The following is a 21899-nucleotide window of genomic DNA, read 5'->3' on the forward strand; positions in this document are numbered from 1 at the left end:
TTTTAACTGATTTTAACAAAAAATACGTGTTCTTATTTGTTATCTTTGCTTTTTACTATTCAGTGAGAGTTAAGCTATAGTGTTACAGTATTCAAAAGTTTTATAATTATTAATTGCTATCGAAATCATTTCCACATCCTGTGGTTCACATATGAGTAACAGGCTCCAAACGTGTCTTGTGGGTTAAGTGAATGGATTAGAAAACTACTAATTATTATTAAATAGCGGTCAATTGCAGTATCGAATTTTAATCGATTTTGTCAAAAATATGATTCAAATTTTGCCGTCTGTTGTTTGCAATCGACGAGTTCACTCGGTCAAATTAATATTTATTACATTTTAGTTGACATTTTGCTGCGGATTCCTACTTTTACCCATACCAAGAGTGTTCCATTTCAATTGCCTCAGTGAGAACGTCCGGACCGTTCAATGACTTATCTAAACTGCACACAGATTTACATTCGTCGTTCCTGCGATGAATACGGGTCTGAGTATTGATTTCCGCTTGGCGTATGGACCCGCTTTATAAATCCCGATGTAAACTTTTACAAAGTTTCGAATCCTAGTGCATTGCCTTTAAAAGTAGGGGAATCAATAGTGCGAATTTATCTGATTATAAAATCATGTAACAATAAATAAATATAACTATTAATAATCATCTATATAAAGTAATGACGATGTTATTAATAGAACCGATTTAAAGCAAGCTAAAGGGCTGCTTTCTTGAGAAACTGTGTAATAATAAACTAGGTAACGCTGGTTTTGTTCGTGTTCAATAAAAACGCTTAGTTTTAAACGTTTATTTTCCTGAATACTAATAAAATGTGTTATTTATGTTTGTTCCAGATAAAAGACATTTGGCCATCAAAATGCCGTCTACCCACCTAAACCTACGCGAGGATGACGTGGTGCGGTTGTCCCTAGAATTTCTACACAATCGCGACCTGCACATTACGCAACTATCGCTCGAGCGTGAAACCGGCGTCATAAACGGCAATTACGCCGATGACGTGCTTTTTCTACGTCAACTCATCCTCGACGGACAATGGGATGACGTCCTGGAGTTCATTCAACCACTCAGTGCACTCAAAGCCTTTGAGGCCGACAAATTTAATTACGCTATCTTAAGACATAAGTATATAGAGCTGTTATGCATAAGATCTGAAATAAAAGCTTATAATAATGTTGAAAATATAGTAGACGAAGTAGTCAAAGTTCTCAGTGATTTAGAAAAACTATCGCCCTCGAAGGAAGAATACTCAAACCTTTGCTTATTATTAACTTTACCAAGTATTACCGATCACGCCCAGTTTAAAAAATGGAATCCAAGCAACGCGAGAGTCCAGTGCTTCCGAGAGGTGTATCCTCTCGTTGAACAGTTTTTACCATGTGACAAGAAATCCAGTGGCACAGTGTCTAAATGTGCAAAGAACGATCGCCTGATGCAATTGCTTATCAAAGGCATTTTATACGAGTCATGTGTTAATTATTGTCAAGCCAAAGCCACCGGCTCTAAAGAAGCACAGTCGAATGAAGTAAATTTTTCAAGATTGCTTGATGGTTCAGGATTTGATGAATCAGACCTGAGTTTATTATCGTGGTTACAGTCGATACCCGCAGAAACATTCAGTGTTCCGTTTGAACAGAGGATGTTGAATGTAGACGTAGAAAAATTAGAGCGCCCGTCACTACATACCTCTTGGACGGAGCATATGCTCGTAACACCAATAAAACCACGTACATTCCCGCATTTAGCCATGCCTTTTAGAAGGCCTCGTTCGGCCGCCGACGCTATGACAAGGTCACTGCGGCCCCTACCTGATGGTGCTCCCCGACATCCTGCCGTTATGGCATTGTCGGCTATTGATTACGGGCCTTCATCTTCCTGTTTTGCTGGATTCCATTTGACCGGAATTAAAGGCAGCAAACTAATGAACACGTCGGTCGACAGGCTGTTTGACAGCAAAAATGGAGAGAGCATTTTCAATGGATTGAACGAATCCTTGAAAACGATAGACGAGACATTAAAACCTATCGGTGAATTTACTGGTTCGACGAAAACGAATGAAAACAGTAGCGTCGGCGCATCGAATGCCACTACCCCCGAGCACAGGGGACAAGATTACTCGGCGTCTACGTCGATATCGAACACTGCAGCGTCGACTGAACGCTCTTCACTCGCGGAACGCGCGCCGCAGCAACCTGAAGCGGCAATGTTGCCGGGCGCCGATGGAGATTTTAGAAGGGAGCTCTTGAAAGAATATCAGATTCAAAAGCAACGCGAGTGTGACGACTATCTCCGCAATCTTTGCTCATCCGACTTGAGGCAACAGAAAATGTAAATATTTTATTTAATCTGCAAAATATTATTCTAGTATATTGTTCGTAGTCTAGACTCTCCTCTAATCACTTCTGAACTGAATTTCCAGGATGGAGCAAATAGAAGATGCCGCATCAGCTTTTCCGTCAGCTGTCAAGAATCCACAACAGATACCTCAAGATAAAGGTCGCGAACCATTCATGAGGTATTTTCACCTACTTGATTAAAATAATTACCTACTTTGCTATCTTAATTATAAGCTATTTTCAGTCATGGAGATAAAAATTAAAAAGTGTAAAAATAAACAGTTATCTATCTTAAAGATATGTAATAGATAAGTAGATGATTGCCGCCATGCATGCACATAGCAAACAGTAATGATTTTCTTACGGACTAGTGTACTTTCATCGGTAGAGCGAGCAAGCAATTTGTTCTGAATGTTTGGTCGCCAACTGCTCTTGAGCTGTTTTCTCTAACGAGCCGATAAATTACATTGTAATATGTAAACTATACTAGTGATTTCCGTTACTGCAGTTGTACATGAAAAACACTTTGTGCCTTGTTATTTGAAGACAGTGTCTCATTTGTATTTGTGGTGTTTCAGGAAAAACGATAACATTAACGAAACGCCGGAGATGGGAGACCCAAAAAACGTAAGCCTTTTTATGACTTTTGTAACATTGACCGCTTCTTTAGCCTTGGCCATTGTTTTCGACTGACATGACGTAAAAATATCCAAACATGTCTTGCCTTTTAAGTACACTGATCGAACTTCATAAAACTTCAAATAATTTTGATATAATATTAAATTAAACTGCTGAAAAACTTATTACTATACACATAACACGTATTTTTTTAGATTAAGTGAGCACAGCTGTGTTTAGGTTTGTTAGAGAAATTGTAAACGTTAATTATTTTGGTACCGTGTTATAGCTCCCGAAGTCCTGTATTTTACACGAAGCATTAAATTAATAACTTTTGATTATTATAATAGCGCGTAAAATATATAAAATTAACGAGATTTCTCGATGAAAGGCAACAGCGTTCACGGTCCAAATAGAAATATTTTTAAAGATTTTCTAGGTCGGAACAAGCATAAAGTGCTGACGTCCGTTTCGACGTGTGATTCTATTAAAACTCAGCGCTACGAAGTGCATCATGTGAGTGATAGTAAAGTTGAGAGCATTAGTAGACCTAAAAGGCTGTACATTCGGTCATTAAAGCTATGTCAGTTTGAGTTTCTTTGGCATTCTGAACAAATGTCTAATTTGGAGTTATTTAGAAATATACTAAGTCTGTAATTATTTTCGTTCAAAGTGTTTCAGTGTCTTTCGATTTAGAGAAAGACTATAATTAGCTAATTAGAGATAGAGGCAGTTTTCTAGTGAGTGGTTCTGTTATTGCGGTGGATATTTATGTGTGTTGAGACTATTAACTTGTAGTGGTCAACAGTAACAGCTGGTGTTTTCATCGAAATGTATTTCTCGGTTAGTACGTGAAAGTGTTTACAATTCAGTGCAGGTGCATTTTCTGCGGACAGAATTTAACGATACGTTTAAAACTTTGGTACTATGAATCAACCTCACATTATGTATGCTTATTTTCGCCATAATTGTAAAATAGGATTATTATAATGGATTATTAAGATATAATAATATTAGGTAATTACGTACGCCTGCGCTAAGTATAAAGATAATGTTGCGTTGGTGTGAGTAATCTTATGGGTATTTTTTGCTGATAAAGCGTATAAAAATATCCTTTACATAGCTGTTTATGAAATTCCTAGTACCTGACAGTGCTACGTGTCCATCGTCACACAAAATTATATAAATCGACCTTGCATTCCGTAATAAGCGCTCGGTACTTCCGTAAAATTTTTGCTTAAATTCTGATAATGTGTTTTTATCAAATCGATGAAATTATGTCATACGTAATTAGGTTAATCGGCGAGATTATACGCGACATATTCCATGTATGTATATTGCAATTGCAATTTTTTCTTCTATATTTTTTTTTTGTATTTGCCCTTTACCTTGTGTTCTGGACACCTGCGACAGCTGTGACGAATTTTCTAGACAGGTGTACAACCAGTGCTATTCACCCAAAGGCTTTTAAAACTGTTTTGTATAGGCGTTAATTCTTACTTTTTGTTTAGTTCTTGATCCGACATCAAGAACTTAAAAAAGTAAGAGTTTAAATATTGTTTCTTCCAAATTATCAATTTATTATTACAGGATTTCTTATAGCCAAAGTTAAGGCTGATCTTTTTGAACTTAGTACAAAAGCCATTAATGACAGTCTAGTATGTATACGTAGCGTCATTTTATTTCGTCAATAGCTTTATAAAAAGGCTCTTTTATTTTAGAACTTTAAAAAATGCCTGTAAATATATTATTTGAGAAATCATTGTGTGAAATCTTACAATATAAATTCAAGGCAACGGTATTTATTCTAGAAAGTGTTTTCTATTTTCACATTTTTATAATTTCGTAACTTTATTAATTGCGTGTTCGTTACACGCTTGAGCTATGCGGGAAGATAAATACATGCTATAGTAATATCTCAGTTTACAATTATTACAGTTACATTATTTGATCATTTTCATATAAACGAGAAAGAGCACGCAACTGGTGCAAAACCGTTCAACTTTGCAATCACATGCTGCCTGCTACTTGGTAAATCGTAGTCAAACTTTTATCGTTGCAAATTAAAAAAATGTTAGGCACTTAACAAATATTTTCTCCTTCCTCGCTTTTGCTTTTGACTATTACTCAATTTTATTGCGAAGCTACTTGATATGATACTATTCTAACTATGCTCTGTTTGTAAAAAAAAGTATTAAGTACGGTCCTCTAAATTTTCTGAACATATTTATGTATAGAACCTGCTAATATTGTAACCTGTTAATATTTTACTAACATGCAACATGTTGCTAACATTTTATTGTCAGGCAACTTCGGAACATCTGTATCGAGTTGAGTAGCTGTGCTAATAAATTCTTTTGTATAACGAGAGTACATTGTTTATAAAATTGTAGTTTGACATACTTATGTACAATAGAATTCTTCAATGAAATCATCGCGGTTATACTTGTTGTGGAATGTAGAAACATAATATTTGTTTTGCCTGTGATTATCTACATTGTTGTTAATGAAACGATTTAATCAATATACTCAGTAATATACAATATACTTATCAATATACAATATAGATAGTTTTGAGATTTCTTCATGTTCTGAGTATATATTTTTTACCCGTTGGGGCTTTATCACTCATCGGTGCTGACGTTATTAAAATGCTAGTGCGATAATTTTGCGTATTCACCTATATTAGTAGGCTCGTGGTTATATTTTCCATCTAAGTATGTCATTCTTTCTTCGTCAATGAGGGGTCATTGCACAGCCACACTAATAATTAATTTTATTTCTGCGTAATTACATTACATTAAATCACAAGAGAGAAGCAGCTAACTAAACACCTTTTAGCTTATTAGGTAGGTAATAATGTATACGATGATCACACCATAAAAATTTAATGCTAGTATTTAAAAAGATAATAAATCATCCCGCGGCAAAGTTATACTACTTAGTCAAGACAAGCTATAGAAATAAGACAAAGACTTTAGTAAAAAATGGTCAAAGCGGTAAATTGTAATTTTACAAGTTATAAATCAAAAAACGTCCGAACGCCTACACCTCTGTTTACATGTAGTTTGTTTATAATTTATTTACTTGTTCGATTATAAAACGCACCGACCGTTCTTATTTATTGCCGCTCTGTAATTGTGACCTTCAAATGTACTAGATTGGATTATTTTACGCCCACTTTAAATACATAAACCGCGCATTCACATGAATAATACCTCAGGATAAAAATATTTGCAATAGAGATCTAGAAAAGTTCAGTCATTGTTCATCATACAGATTTTAAATCTATGACAAAACTTGATATTTAATAGATATGTATTCAGTCAAATAATGGTTAAACGCTGAAGGCAATTTATTGTTTCACAACTTCCAGATCTTTTATTGGTTAGCGTGAGAGATTTTGCAATTTTATACTTAGTTCAGTTACTTATCTTTATTCGATAGACTAACTGCCGCTTATTTGTCAGTGCAGAAACAGGTCTAAAGACTCTTGTTCTAGTTAATTGGTATAATATGTATGCAGATTTATTACCCACCAACGCGAGGGTAGTGTTTACCTCTAGCCTTTCCCTATGACCGTTTCTAGCTGCCAACAACACTGAATAGTTCAAGGCAACTGAGGTACTTAATCGCCCTGAACTATTCTAGAGAAAAGATGATGTGTCTCTATTATTAGTAGACCACAATTGCACTGGTTGAATTCATTTATTCGACCTGCAACTATGTCCTTCATTATTGTTACAGTTACAATGCTAATCGTTTGTAGTTGCATTCATTTCTAAAATTAATCTTCTGAGTCATCTTCCCACATGAATGCACAGGGGCTCTGTGAAGTTTCAAGGACATTATTGACCTCGTTTATTGATCGTTGTAAGGAATTATTACAAATGGTTGCAGGCGATGGAATCACAACAAACGTTAGATTTCGTTAAATTACCTTTACGAGAGAGGTACGATGCTCACTTATTCAGGTTTGAGATATAATAAAAATCAAATCAAACAGCTATTGTTGATGTCATTCGTATGTAAAGTTACTTGGTAAGACTTTTAGCGTTGGCATTAACGGAATATCTTAAGGTCGTAAGTTCAAATACATTGAACAGCTGTGGTGAAATCGCTTTTTGTTGGTCTTTGTATGTTGTATACACGTTCCCTATAAAGTATTCATGTTTAGCTAAATGTATCGTAACTTAATCTCTCACAAGTAGTACTTAATATAGAGTTTCCTAGTGGTTTGGTGTATGTTAAGTGTATATTATCGCGGTCATACAGTGTTTATACAACTGGATGACTATTAGTACCTACCTCATTAAAGATTCAATATTAATTTACATATTGTAAGATTTAGAGAGTATAGACTAACCGAATAATTGCCTTCCGAGTTTGACAGATGATAAATAGGATAGACGGTGGGATAAGCTATTATAATTGAAATAAATTTTAAGTTATAATAGCTGATTCGAGCCGTTGTTTCCCTTACTACGTCTATTTTGTAAGACGCATCAGCAGTATCCATTTACGTAGCGGCGGAATAAGCCGTCAGAACTATGAGTAAGGCAGGTTCCCTGTAATAACGAGTGGGAGTCTGTATCAGCCTCATGCATTACTGTACACTTCTATGAATGTAGCAGGCACTAAACATAACTTAGACCTTGTATAGGTACTCCAGTTTTTTAAAGCTGTAAAGAAACCGTACCGTGTTTATGACCGTTTTATTAGATTTCGCGCAAGAACATTGGTTGGCCATTTCCTACGTCCATATTATGTTCATAGTTAAAAAAAATATCCTGTTATCCGTAAGATTTATGATCTATAGAATATTACCTTATTAGAAAAGTTATCGAACGACTTCTTAATCTTACTCACCTTTTTAGACGTTTTCCACTGTCTGCTTCGGGCCCACGCCTTGAGACCAATTTTGAATAAGGCACATTAAAGTTCCTACTTAGTTTATGTCTTTCTAGTCACAAATCTTAAGATGAAATTTCTTCGATATAAAACTAAGTTCCCCGCGATAAAGCATAAAATATAAACAGTCGATGCTCGCTTAAAATTATTATGAAGCGGATAATACGAAAGTAATAAAATGAGTCAGCTGATTGGTTATCACTTCACATTTGGTGGGCTCGCCTCCTTTTTTACTAGACCTATTTTAAACACTGTTGAGGCACTTTTGGGTCCCGTTATTTGTTTAATACTTACTTTCCTTTCCTAGTAGTTTAAAAAACAACTCTGTGAACTATTAAAATTCCTACGTAAAATTATACAGCATATCGAGTACTTCACTAATTCGGTAACAATGGTATTGGCTGTTCACTTTCTAAACAAATTGTCTCCATTCTTCGCGTTTGTGAAAGAGATGTAGGAATATTAAAATAAGTTGGTGTGACGTTCAACAAAACCGGCACCGTCGTTGTCTACCTAACCAGTAACCTTATGACCCACATTTTGTTCTACAGTACAGCTGTGTTGGACCAAAGATCCGACGGAGCAGGGCTTACTCAATGATGTTGCCGTTTTCAATCATACGCTTGTTATTCCCAATTTATAAACTACCCGAGTCTAGTTTAATTTAGCCGCAAATCGCTGCCCGTTTAAGGAACCGTGAAATCGACGAGTTAAATTTATTAGCCACATCAGTTAATCGAGTTAATTACATTCGCAGATACACTCGTGAAACAACTACCTAGTTTATTATTTTAACTAATTGGATAAACAAACATACCGATGATAACGAGCGTGGGCTCATCTCATTAACGAATTAACAATTTTCGTATGGAACGATTTTAATGACATCCCGTTTTCGTCGCAAATTAAAATCTGCCGTTTTTCCTATCTAGCAGGTAGCTTAACGACCTTGTAGTGAACTTGAAGCGACGCCTACATGCTGCTTGGTCCTTGTTTATTATTTATTGATGGTGCTCTTAAGTACTTACTGGATCATTATTTACCTCGTTGTCACCTATATTTATACCCACTATGTATAATATAGTAATGTGATAATCGTAGTCTCGTTGCTCGCGCGCATGCCTCTTATGAGTCATCGGTAAGCGTTTTGCGCACAATGCCGTCCGAACAGTCCAGTCGCAACGCGGCATACCTAGAGGACATACATGTCACTTAATTCAGTCACTCGTACGCGTTACGCACGATCGAACTTCGTAAAGATTATTGACTCGAATTGTGAATTAAAAATATATCGGTCGGGGAAGTGTTGACGTTCTGTGAAGATGACTGCGGTGAAGAAAGTATTGGCGATGCGGCAGCTGGACTCTATGTTCGGCAGCATGACTTTGGAGGGGGAGGGCCGGCACTCTCCGATTGTCAGCTCCGTCGTCGAGCACGACCCTCGCTGCGAAGTGCATGGCCGTTGTAGTACGCCTTATAGGTCATCACTTTATCTACACAGTAGAGAGTCCACGCCCGGATATTACAGGGAATCAATTTCACCTACAAATGGGCTTATCATCAGGTAGGTATTTAACAATAATAAAAAGTTTTCAAATAAAACAAACCCGCGATTACTGTCTAACAAAAACAATATGATAAAGCAGGCGTCGTGATTCACTGGGCCTGGCGGGCTCGCCGGCTCGTGAGATGGAACATCCGTCGACTTTCCCGAGTCTTCTGCGCCGCGATCGTCACAGCCCCTCCGTGACGCCGCCCCGTCGGGACACCCCAAGCCCCACGCACAGACTACACAATCATAGCAAACGCCACTCTATGGGATCGTTTCCAAACTTAAGCAGAAGCAATATAGTCAATTACAACAGACGAGACTCTATATCCAGTAACGGCATCAGAGATATGAAGCGTGACTACGTCGGATCAACTAACTCCTTGTCCAGAAAGAGTTCTATCAACACAACAAAGTCATCAACAGATTCATTGGATGGCTGGCACAGCGCTTGGGACTCTGACAGAACAAATTCTGTGTCATCGTTAGTGCACGACGACCGAGTATCATTTAAGCATAATAAGGTAATTTATCAGAGACAGTACATAACTTGTTCCAATACTTAAACAATGCTCTTTCTTGATCTCAATTGGAATACTTATCATGATCTTATGATTAGTTTGTCCAGGAAAGCGGTCAGAGCTTTGTTTCGATGCAAAATAAATAGTACTTTTATGGCAATGGCAACTCAATTGCGACATTGATGCACTTAATATTTTGTAAAATTAAAACTTGCAATCGAATTATTTTAATAACCGCGTGTGCAAAACTCTACCATAATAACAATATGCACGTAACTATTTCGTTAATATAATACCTATACAAATTAAAATTAAGTCCACATTCAGTCTGTAAGTTATTATTTAGAAATAACAACAAGAATTAAGATTTACTTAATCAACGGAAAAGTAACAAGAAATGATTTTAATGAACTATGTTCACGGTTTAATGACGCGTAGAGTGAAATAAGAAGTACCTTACAACGTTTATATATGATACATTGATTCTTTCACTACAGCTTCCGTAATATCGTCAGTCAGCGCATTATCCATGATTTAATAAATGTATTAATTATTCAGACATTAATCAGTTACGTTGCGTTTTGAAAATGCTTTATACAATACTATCACGCCATTGCTTATAGATCACTAATCGTAATTTGAACGTAATGGAATTCAAGATTTGGTGGTTCCACAATACAGTACATTTTTACGTAAAAATGCCGTAATGTATATTAAATAATCCTCGTTTTTCGATACTTTTATAAGTGTTTTTTATAAAATAATTGGAAATTGTATACATTCTGTGTAGTACATCCCCAGGTCGCTGTACATGGCTCGTTGATAGGGCGTCTGTTCCACGCGCCGTTCGCGCTGACCTATACAGCCATAAATGGACATGACGCCGCCAACTGCCACCCGCCACGACTAAATCATGACAATATTTACATTTTATCTCACATGCCACTGCAATATTTGCCTCCTCCGTTAAACAAGAGACGAAAAATTGACATTTGTGCCTTTAAAAAACAGTTAAACGAGTAGCTTAGAATTCAAGATATTGCCAGAAAACGGTTAATTTGGCTGATGTTGAATTAGGATTGAAAGGTTAGCAACTTGAATCTAGCGGTTCATCGGTGACGTCAATTTGAATATCTCGTGACAATAGGAAGTCTAAAACGATTAGATAATCACGCATAACATTATTAATTTCGCATGCCAGCACAAATCGTATAAATATAATGAAACTTTTCGTTCTACATAGAATTTGTAGAAATCCATTAACTTGTAATCGGATTAGAACAATTTACTTATCTGCTTTATAACGTAACGTTCTTGATAAGCTAGTCTATAAATAATGTCAGTACCAAAGTTTCTAAAGAGGCGCTGTAGACAAATTCGATGTGTACACAAACGTAACCGCTGTAACCATGTACCAACTTAATGAATTTCAATTTAACTGTAACTGGATCCTCTCGTAAATACGCAGTTTGACCCGAGACAAGTTTCTAGTTAATCAGTCAATAAATTTCAATTGATCGCGAGGCGAAGACGTCGGCAACTAGGGATGAATCAGTTAAAAAGTATGTTTGTATCGGCAATTGTGTCAGTGTTTCCTTACACAAAACTTTGTGACTCACTGTGAAGTCATGGGCTCCAGACACTGCTTGTGTAACATAAATATTATTAAGTTTACGCAATCTCGTAATAGATAAAATCTTTATCGCTGGTTATTGTTTTGTTAATCAGGGCTGTATTAGTACTTAGTAGCTAAACTAAAAAAGTGTTACAGTTAGTGCGAGATCTCGATACACTTGTTCATATTCACGGCAAACTTTTTATAGTGAATGATTTATTGTGTTTTTGAATCAAGTCGTTCCTACAATTGTTCTTTGATTGACTGGCGTACGTACTTGTACATGCGTTATTCTTTTTTCCTGGCGTGGTTCAATGGCAAGATTTATTGTAACGAGTAGTATGTCGTTCTCGTACAAGTCGAATATTATTATGTCCCTCATAACAAATAGTAGAGGGAAAATCTAAACAAGGTTTACATATAAGGACTGATCGCGTCCGAGACATTCCATTTATCGTTTTTGTAATACATTATCATAATGAATATCATCAATTAGTTTATTGTTTACACGTTATATTAATTATAATCGTCTTCGTCGTATCGTCCCTAAATATGAACCTAATTACTTATTCGTTTTTCACGCGTAGGTTGAAATTAAGATTATGATGAGTTTCTTCTGACATAAATTTGTTTATTATTATGATCTTTATAAGGCACAGCCTTGAGTTCCTTCATTACAAATAAGGTGACTAATTAAATGTTTGAATTTTCCTACGTTATTTCTAGACTTGGCGTGGGTGATGTGAGCATTTACATTATAAGTATGATTTATTGTATCGGTCCGCGTGTGTAGCCTCCTCCTGATCTATCGATAGATAGGTAACTCGTCATTACTGATCAAACATTACGAAATATTTTTTCTTACCATGCTTTTTAATACCTAGTCAGGCGTAAGAAAGAAGCGAAAGTTGCATGCGCGCGTGAAGAATTATACGCTCTTTCTAAAAGTTGCGTTTGAAAACAATTCTCAAAGGCGATGGTGTCGTAACTAATAACTCACATGCTCTAAATGCAATTCCGTGATCAATATTCTAATATTACATAATATCACACATCAATAAGATTTGTATTTAAGGCCAAATATGGTGGTCTGATTACGTCAAGTATAACGCTAAGGCTATTAACCATTATTCAAATACGGTAGATATGCAAAACTAGAAACGTACATCAATGCGAGAAAGTCGGACCTAGAATAATGAGTGCTCACTTAGATCTCAAGAAGACGAGCGCTAGTGACAATAGTGTACGCAGCGTTATAAAGTTCTGCATTTTACGAGTGTATACGCGAAGAGATATCTAGTAGGTGTGCTCGCGAGCAATACCTGAGTGCGCTCGACGCTCGTTGACCGCGCATGGGCTACCCCTTTCACTTGTATTCGCATTCAACGGATCGAGCGGAACGCTAGCGCGCCTTTCTCTCTGTTCTCGTCTCTGTCTAACGTGCGTCGACGATGGTGCAACACCGGTGGTGGGCCGGCGCAGGCCGCTCGCCGCCCGTGACAACAGTAGCGCAGTTTCCTCGACCACATCCGCACGGAACCGACACCGCCGCGCTCGGATGATCTATCGCGATCTGACATGAAGTCCAAACCGGCACATTATATCGACGCACCGTTCAGACCGTGGCCGCCGCTTTCCCGACAGGCGCAACCCAATTTTTATTTTCGGCCGCCGGACCCGATGGATTTGAGGAATTTTAAAACATCCTCGTCTAAGGGGTCTACATACTCTGATTTCTCCGGTATGAGTGCATACAGCAATAAGTCGCGGGATTACTACTTCTTGTCACCGAGTTATCGCTCCACTGGTGCGCCTACGCCTGGCGTTCATGGTGACTTGTATGGAGTTAGAGATCGTCCTCGTCAACTGAGGAATCCCAATCCGTCCCCATCGGCTGCGTGCCCGTGCAGTCGTTCCCGCTCTCTGGAAGATGTGCGCACGGATGTGGTTACGGAGTGGGAAGACGATGACGAGAACGGCAACCGTATTGTCGCTCCAGCTACAAAATTTAACCGCACCTCATATAAAACAAACAATGCGTTTCAAAAGCAAGGATTCCTTACGAGACATTCCATGGAGAATTTAGTCGATAGACCACCGCAGTTACTGCCGCCCAAACGGATCTCTGCCTTTCAGGTAATTGAACTAACTTTCTATCGTTGACAGTTGCATCGTTGTTTGACTTCAAAAGGGCAATTGAGTTTGCTAGAATAGCATCAACGACATAGAATTTAATTAACCATAGTGTTTAACTGTAACCGCTGTTTGATATGTATTTATGCGCACTTTCTAAGCTCTTAAATCTACATGATTATCTTGTTGATGCTAAGCGAAGTGAGTAATTTGTATATTTGTGGTGCTTTAGCGAACGTGTTGGGACTTATAATGATTCAAAGACATGGTGTTACTGTTCGTCGGCCGAGTGTTATGGGAATGGGAATGAAGCATCGACGCCTCGTCAGTGCCCGTTCAGCTCCGTTGAACCGCAACGCACCGTCCTGCGTGTGTAACGGATGTTCAATACTTGTTTTTTTACGTGAGCCTACACACATGTATCGTGGCTTGTATACTTCAATATCAATTTTATACGTACTCATGCGAATTTGGGTTATCTGGTTACCAGAACAAGTTTTTACCTATTACTTGAATGCTTTTTGCAATGCGAGTGTGAATTTTATTGTAGGACAATGAGTGTTTCATTAAGTCCGTTTTGAAATGATGGTTCTAATTACGTAAGATGTAACAAGTTATGTTTTTTATCACGTAGTTGTAATGATGGCCCAGTTCTTGTTTACTACAAGTACGAGTGCAGTCGTACACATACATGCTTGGAAGTATCATAGGCTTGGGAACGGCCCATTTGTATTTGTTAGTCTTTTCTTTGTTTCTTTATTTCCAGACTGGTTCTCTAAGTTTATACTTTACGCGGTATTCATGTAGTACGATTACTTGTCGTTTGCGCTCTAAGTTGCAATCGTCATCGTCATTCGATTTGAATTGATATGGCGCTTAAGCATACATTATTACTATTAACATAATGAATCTTGTATGTTACAAATAAATATGGAACAGGCATATAATTATATAAAATGCATTTTGACCGTTACATAATAATGTCAACAAGTTAATAGAAAGACACTAAAATTTATGTAATTTTTTGCATAATCATTATGTATGTATACTGATATTAATCAGTCAACATTTTCTCTAAATTTTAATTGCAAATATTTTATAATACCACAGCTTATTTAACTCGACTGATAATACGGAAATCGTAAAATACATTTATTGCGTAACGATGTTCTAACAGTGATACAACTGGTATTTATTCAGTATACCAGATTTCCAAATGGAAGTCATTATCGTGTATATAAAACAGCATGGCATGAGTACGTAATCATGACGACAATGCAGCTATTAATCTTGCCTCTATATAAAAACAGAGTTACGCTAACTTTTTATTGGTCTATGGCTTGAGTTTTTACGCTTTCTATAATCCAATGAAAGTATCTCGTTTATAATTAAGAATTAAACGCAAAATTTTAGTGTCTACACAAGACAGTCGTAATTACAGATGCTTGGGATACCATTTTATAGGTTCATAATTTCGGACGGAATTATAATTAACCATTAGTAAAGTTACAACAAGACGACGGTAGATTACGTAATTATTCTATAAAATTTCTGAATAGTCTAAGTTTAATCCATTTAGAGCTATACCTGTTATAAATCTTAATCTAGTTTAGAGGCGTTAATAAAATATGTCTATACAAAAATGCGGTAAAATACACTTTCTATTAAAACGCGATCGCGGTGAACTCTACAACAATGAAACGAAAAGATACACCAATTACTTGATTCAAACCGTCACAAACAAGATTCAAATGCGTGTCTTGACGGCGTGACTTCGGATTTATACTTAGCCTCTGATATCATTTTTATACTTTTGAATTGTATTTATTTACATTAAACGACCACATAAATACAAACAAAATTGTCATACTACTTAAAGAAATACCATGCTTAGGACAAGTTAGTTATGATTCCAATGCATGCAAAGCATACTTTCTTTAACTGCAAAAAAATATGAATAAATTCCTTGAAAGGACTGGTTAGAATGAGTGTGAACATTATAAATATTTGATCGTCAACATCACCCATCGTGTAATGAGTGCATAACTTTTGTTATCGGTCAGGCAGGTGGTTCAGACGCATGTCAGTAAACTGGTTTTACTAGGCCGCCTTACATCTCGCGACCTGCCATCTATCCACACAATGCAACTTGATCCAGTTACCATCATGTTATGCTAAGCAGTCTTCACTTGCTTGATCATTTTATATCAAAGTTGAACAGTTTATTGTACTCCTTAAACAATTCATATTTCGCGTGCGCTTTCTATAACCTTCTGAGGTGGTTTAAAATTACCGTTCATTGTCCAATCATTTCTATTATTATACCGTGGCATAACACACATAAAACTGGTTTTGTACAATTTGACTTATTAACCCAAGAATCAATGTCGTTTGTCGAAGTTAACGCATGACCCATGTTTACGTACAATTAGCGGCGCAAAGGCTCGTTGAATTTCTGCTTATGGTATCGTACCAATTACAAACGGCATTCTACGAGTATATGTGTACGTTATGTGTGGACGAATGTCTGCGTCATGATCTTGGCACGACGAGGAATGTGCGTCACCGTCGCAGACGCTATCGCCGATCTGAGATTGCAACAAACAAGGTTACACTGGTTTCACCAAGATGAGGTCGGCGCTGTGAACCACGCTCTGTTGCTCTAGTTCTTAAACCTTCCAAACTACTGCTCCGTAAGAAAAACGATTGATGCTATTCAAAGTTTCTAGCATATATTTTACAGCAACAAGCTAATAGTGTCTGAGTAAAGTTTGAAGGTTTAATAGAAAAACATGAAAATCACTCAAACACTAACGCTAGCGATATGTGCATGCTACTAAAAAAAACATTTTATCTACCAATCAAAACTATGATTATTCCGAATCTAAAATATTGGTAAACATAACGAGCCACATTCGGTGTCGCGTTTTGTTTAAGATACATACATACATTCTTGCAAACATCCGAATATGTGAAACTCGAGCATATTGTTATCGGTGCGTGAAAATTTATGTTTTCATTGGTTCCTTTCTAATTTCCTGTTCCAGATTACTGAGCATCATATTGAACGCACAAACACATAACGGCAGTGATTACATTCAATGTGTTCTTTTATTATTCTCGGCTTATAAAATTCATGCGAAAATCATTGCAAGAACGATTCACCAAAAATATATTTAAAAGAAATTTACGTGCTCACTTGTCAAAGTTGTCGCTCGCTTAAGTGAACTTCAGGAAAACCAATTTTTCGGCTGTCTAATTATATTAAGGCTTCAAAAATATTATGTTGATCGTTTTGCGTGTTTCTAAGTTTGTGTAATTTGTTACAGGCACAAAACAGGAATGGCGGTCTTCAGGGTGTCCCGCTGTCGACTCCGAGTAGTGTGGGCGTGGGTCCCGAAGTCAATGGTTCCAGGCCCACCTTTAAACCCGTCACAGTACTGGAAGACCTTCAAGCAGTGCGATGCGCGGAGTTCCACCCTAACGGCAAGCTCTACGCAGTAGGCTCCAATACGAAAACGCTTAGGATATGCTCCTACCCCAAAATTGAAGATGTCAAGTAAGTTTAAAATCATCATATTTACACAAACTAGACTCGTATTCATTGGTTCACGTATGTTATCGTACCTCTTCCCTCTGATTACCAATTGTGCAAGTTCGGATCGAGATGACAAAGATTCTACTGATTCCAATCATATTAATGTTTATGGTTGGCTAAAGGTCACGAGAAGATCGTTTAAAACATTCTTGCAGTTAATAGTTATTGTTCTTCTAGACAATCGTTAACGAACATCGACGTTGTACGTATTAATCTATTACTTTAAATTAACAGCTTGTGAAATATACTCGTCCGTAAATAGACATGGTTCAAAGTGTTGTTTAGTATTCAAGGATCAGTATGTAAATTGTCCCCTGTGTCTATTTTCATTGCCGTTTTAATGAGTTTTCCGTGTTACGATTGTAATTTCACATATAAAAGATCAAGGGGGATGTTATGATACGTTATTAACATGCAGTGTGTTTTCGAAAATATGTCAAATGGGTGAGATTATTTTCAGACTCGTTTATTCTACGTTAGAGGTGTGTTTTTGTGGAACTACACTGGAAAAATCGTTCAGATTATATGTAGTTAGCTTTTCTCAAAATTCCTATAGTTAGTTGGGCTTCATACATCTATTATCAGATTTCAGCAAAACGTACAGTCGCTATAATAGGATAATCTTAATATAAACTTCGTAATCCATAATATTATGAAGAGTAAAGGCTTGTTAACGCGAAATGTTTTATCGTAAGCAACTTGAATTTCCGTATCGGGCGTCACGCAAGGAGGTGACCGTGGACTTTCTTCAACCGGCTGTTGTCCGACCTTCCCCAATTCACTGGCCATTACTTAAAATAGCTTCTCTTAGAGTTACTCGTATACAGCTGTTTATTTACAACTATTACGATAGACTCGTTGTAAATGTCATGGTTATAAAGATTGCTTCTCTACAAATCTATCGATTCAACTTGATTGATTTTGGTATCTAGTATATTTATGTTACAATGCTAATAAGTGGCAATTATGTAGCTTTTATATAAGATATTATTATATCACGTTTTGCTACTTCTTTCTTTGTTTATTACAAAATATTGAAGAATGATTGATCTATACTAGGCATCAACCGATCATAGTTGAGGAGTGGATTATAAATATAATCTTTAGATCGTATAGCTAAGATTAGATTAATGATCTTTATACGAACTTAAAATGGGTTTTGTATCTACTCGATTTTTAAAACCGTGTTTCTGTTACGAAACGCGTCTTTTGCCCCCGGCGAATAGAAGCAAATTATCCACACTACACGCGTTACCCATTGAACGTATTTTTACATAATGCTATCCAATTTATGTTTTATATAATAACGCATATTGGCCGACGCATTGACTATAACGTGTCTACCGCGCGTTCTGTGACAAAATCCATAACAATAACATTATGAAATGTCAAGGCTTTTAGCGTTACGCGAAAATGTCGTTATATCACTTCACTGTCTTGAGGTTACAATGTTGTGGTTGACTCCGGCCAGAGATTGAATGAATACATTGTTGAACCGCCAACGAGAACAAAGATGGCACTTCATGTTGACCTCACTGACATTCTTGCGGCCCTCCGATATTTGTATGGCACGTACTGTTTAATTAGGTTACGATTGAACAGCCGTTGCAGTACCTGAAATCATGCAATATTGGCTTTATAAATTATGTTATTAAGGTTATGCCTATACTCCTGGAAGCAGCTTGATTACTCTGGAGATTAACGTTGTATTAACTAATTTAATTACGTAGGTAATACGGCGGCAGTATTATTCTATGGAAATCGTTTACCAGTATTTGCTGATACGTTTGTTGTACAATACGTATTTAAATGTATCGGAAAACAGCAGGTACACAGACCGGATGACGACCTTCATCCATAGTTACCATCAGAAATATGATACAATGCCGGACATTTATAAACGAGTTATTCCCATTCTTTGAAGCTTGTTGCGATTCATGTCTCGATCATGACAAGCGATATAAGGCTGTCACTGTACTCACTTGCGGCGCGAAAGCGATGACTAAGTGCCCGACGACAAGTCGATGACCCCACGCAAACTTTATATACAAAGTATCTCTTGATTTCGCATTAATCCTATTAGATCGGATGTCCTAATCCGATGTTATATGATATTCTTAATAATATGATAATGTAAAGGAGAATGCTCAAAAAAAACCCAAGCTGTACACAAAAGTTATGTAACTCAAAAAATTAGTTATACTGTGTAATTGAATTCCCAATGTTTACCTCTATCAAATTCGATGGCTGAACATACTATTTTGCTATAACTTTTCAGTAGGGGTTTTCAATATATTTTTATATTTTTTAAATAAGTTACCTATATAAATGTTTAATCTTTTTTGAGTCACACATTTTTAATATAGGTATGTAACTGAGTTACAAATTAAAAATATTAAAAAATATATTTTTGAAAAATGAGTCATCATCGCCAGTTCATATGTGTCCCCACCGAGGGGCACGAGCCTCCCCTCTTAACAAAGAGGGGGATAAAGCCTTAGTCCACCACACTGGTCTAATGCGGGTTGGCAGACAATTGGAGGGCTATTATAATTATAAGGTAGAAAAGTGTTGACATGGTGGTAGATTGCTAGCCTATAGCCTATCTTCATAGGCTATAGGCGAGAGGGATGGAAGGGTTTGGTGCTTCCACCAAACCCTTCCATCCCTCTACTGACTTTTGCAGTATGCACGGGAAGAAATGCAGCTGGCACCTTCTATGTTTTTTTTTCGCTCTCAATCCAGCATGGGAGCAATGGGAGAAATAAGTAATACTGTGTAATTAATCCCAGATATTTACCTCTATCAAATTCAATGGCTAAACATATTATATTGCTATTACTTTTCAGTAGGGGTTTTTAATATATTTTCAATATTTTTTAGCATGAATATAAAAAAGATATACCCGCCCACACTACTAGCTGGCGCCCGTAGTGCGGTTTCGATACAAAAAATAATCATTGTGATGAATGTTTGAAAAATATTTATTGTTTAAATTCACCTTTTAAATAGTAGAAAATAGCAAAAAATAGTATTTAGCCATCGAATTTGATAGAGGCGAATATCTGAAATTGAATCACTCAGTATCACTAAAATTCTGAGTTACACACCGTTTGTGTACGGCCTGGGTTTTTTTCCCATACATTTTGAGCATTCTCCTTTCTACTGCATTCTCTATTATCGATGTCACCTAATTCCGAAAGTTTATATGGTAATAAAATCACCTCTTCCTGATGATATTATTTAACACAACATCTTTTTTATTATAATGTAATCTAGTTCCATACACAATACCGATTGATTATAACATAATCAGCGAATAGAAAGGAAATTATTTATGCATTATTGCATCACATGTTAATAATATTGTATAATTTCCCGATTCGTAACGTTTAAAAAATATATGTATATTATTTTGCATATTGCACTAGTTTCCGCGGATATAAATTAATTTTATAGCTTAATGTAGAGCTGCAGACATGATGTTATGTGCACGATGATGTCGCATTATCTGTGAAATTTAGAAGTTTTGTTCAAACACACATAGAAGTATGCGCGAGAAAGTTTGGCTTGTGGGCGGTACGTGGTTCTCGTAAATATGGCGCTTATGAAATACTTTCAGAGATTACGTCGTGTTCACTATAATACTCACACTCGCCATCATTGCGGGTACTTCGTCAGTCATTGCAAATTTGGAAATGTAGCTACATTAAATTGAGTGACACAGCAACTGTAGGTGTATTACATGTAATGCGATCAGTATCTCGTGGTACACAGTGCCCACACATAAATGACCCTCACAAATTGAGGAGTATGGTTCATTTAATTTTATCAACAACGCATTATTTGACATCGGATTGGTAATTTGCCATATACATTTGTTGTTCCGAATATGAAGATCCATTTCGAATGGGGCCAATTAGATAGTTAAATAGTTCCCTTTATATAATTTCCGGCTTTTAATTTCAATATTTAAATTTAAACGCGAATAGTTTTGTTCATTTTAGTTTCCCTACTGCATCTTTATAATTTTCCGAAGAGTTGAGTTTCGGATTGATTTATGTTAATGGTGTTGTAACACAAATAAACAAGTAAGGGGATGTAGGGCGGCACTAAAACCTAAACCACATCGTCAGTTAAGTGTAACACGTAACTATTTACACTGAACTTCCCGTTGGCCTGACCAACGTAACGGTGAAAGCCCCATTAAAGTGTGTCCAACTTGTGTGATTTTTAAAACCGATACTTTATGTGTAACATTGCGTGATCATGCGATGACCCTTTAAGTTTGAGATGTTATACATTGGAAAGCGAGTTTATCTACATTTTGAAGAGTTTCTCTGCTTAGAATGTGTCAATAAAGTTCGTTGACAAGTGACGGTTGGAAAATATGTGATACTCTTGTTTTTAGATGTAAATCTGGGGAGTTATACTGTACAATAATAACTATGATGTATTGTTCGTATAAATATACATAAGTTGTGCATCTATTAAAGTTGGAAGAATCATTAGTGACAACAATTATATAAATTACAATACATCTGTCACATCGACACGTGTTTTTCATGATATAAATAACGACTTCGCTGTACGTAGGTGTGACAAAAA

The 21899-nt window shown here is 36.6% G+C and overlaps 1 protein-coding gene across 4 annotated transcripts in view; it reads left to right on the forward strand.

Moving 5' to 3' along the window:
• Positions 1 to 21899, forward strand: part of LOC142986725 (WD repeat-containing protein 47) — a 39392-nt gene that overhangs the window by 2801 nt on the left and 14692 nt on the right. The window contains exons 2-5 of one of the 4 annotated variants that reach the window (XM_076135333.1): positions 847 to 2338; positions 2430 to 2525; positions 2925 to 2973; positions 17023 to 17252. In XM_076135333.1, coding sequence (XP_075991448.1) covers positions 870 to 2338; positions 2430 to 2525; positions 2925 to 2973; positions 17023 to 17252 — 1844 coding nt within the window. In that variant the 5' untranslated portion in view covers positions 847 to 869. Of the gene's footprint in view, positions 1 to 846; positions 2339 to 2429; positions 2526 to 2924; positions 2974 to 9059; positions 9440 to 9518; positions 9949 to 12999; positions 13697 to 17022; positions 17253 to 21899 lie in introns of those variants that run through there. The other 3 variants (XM_076135334.1, XM_076135335.1, XM_076135337.1) reach the window with 3 other exon arrangements.

This window comes from Anticarsia gemmatalis, chromosome Z (genome assembly GCF_050436995.1).
Source record: "Anticarsia gemmatalis isolate Benzon Research Colony breed Stoneville strain chromosome Z, ilAntGemm2 primary, whole genome shotgun sequence".
NCBI classification, from domain to species: domain Eukaryota; kingdom Metazoa; phylum Arthropoda; class Insecta; order Lepidoptera; family Erebidae; genus Anticarsia; species Anticarsia gemmatalis.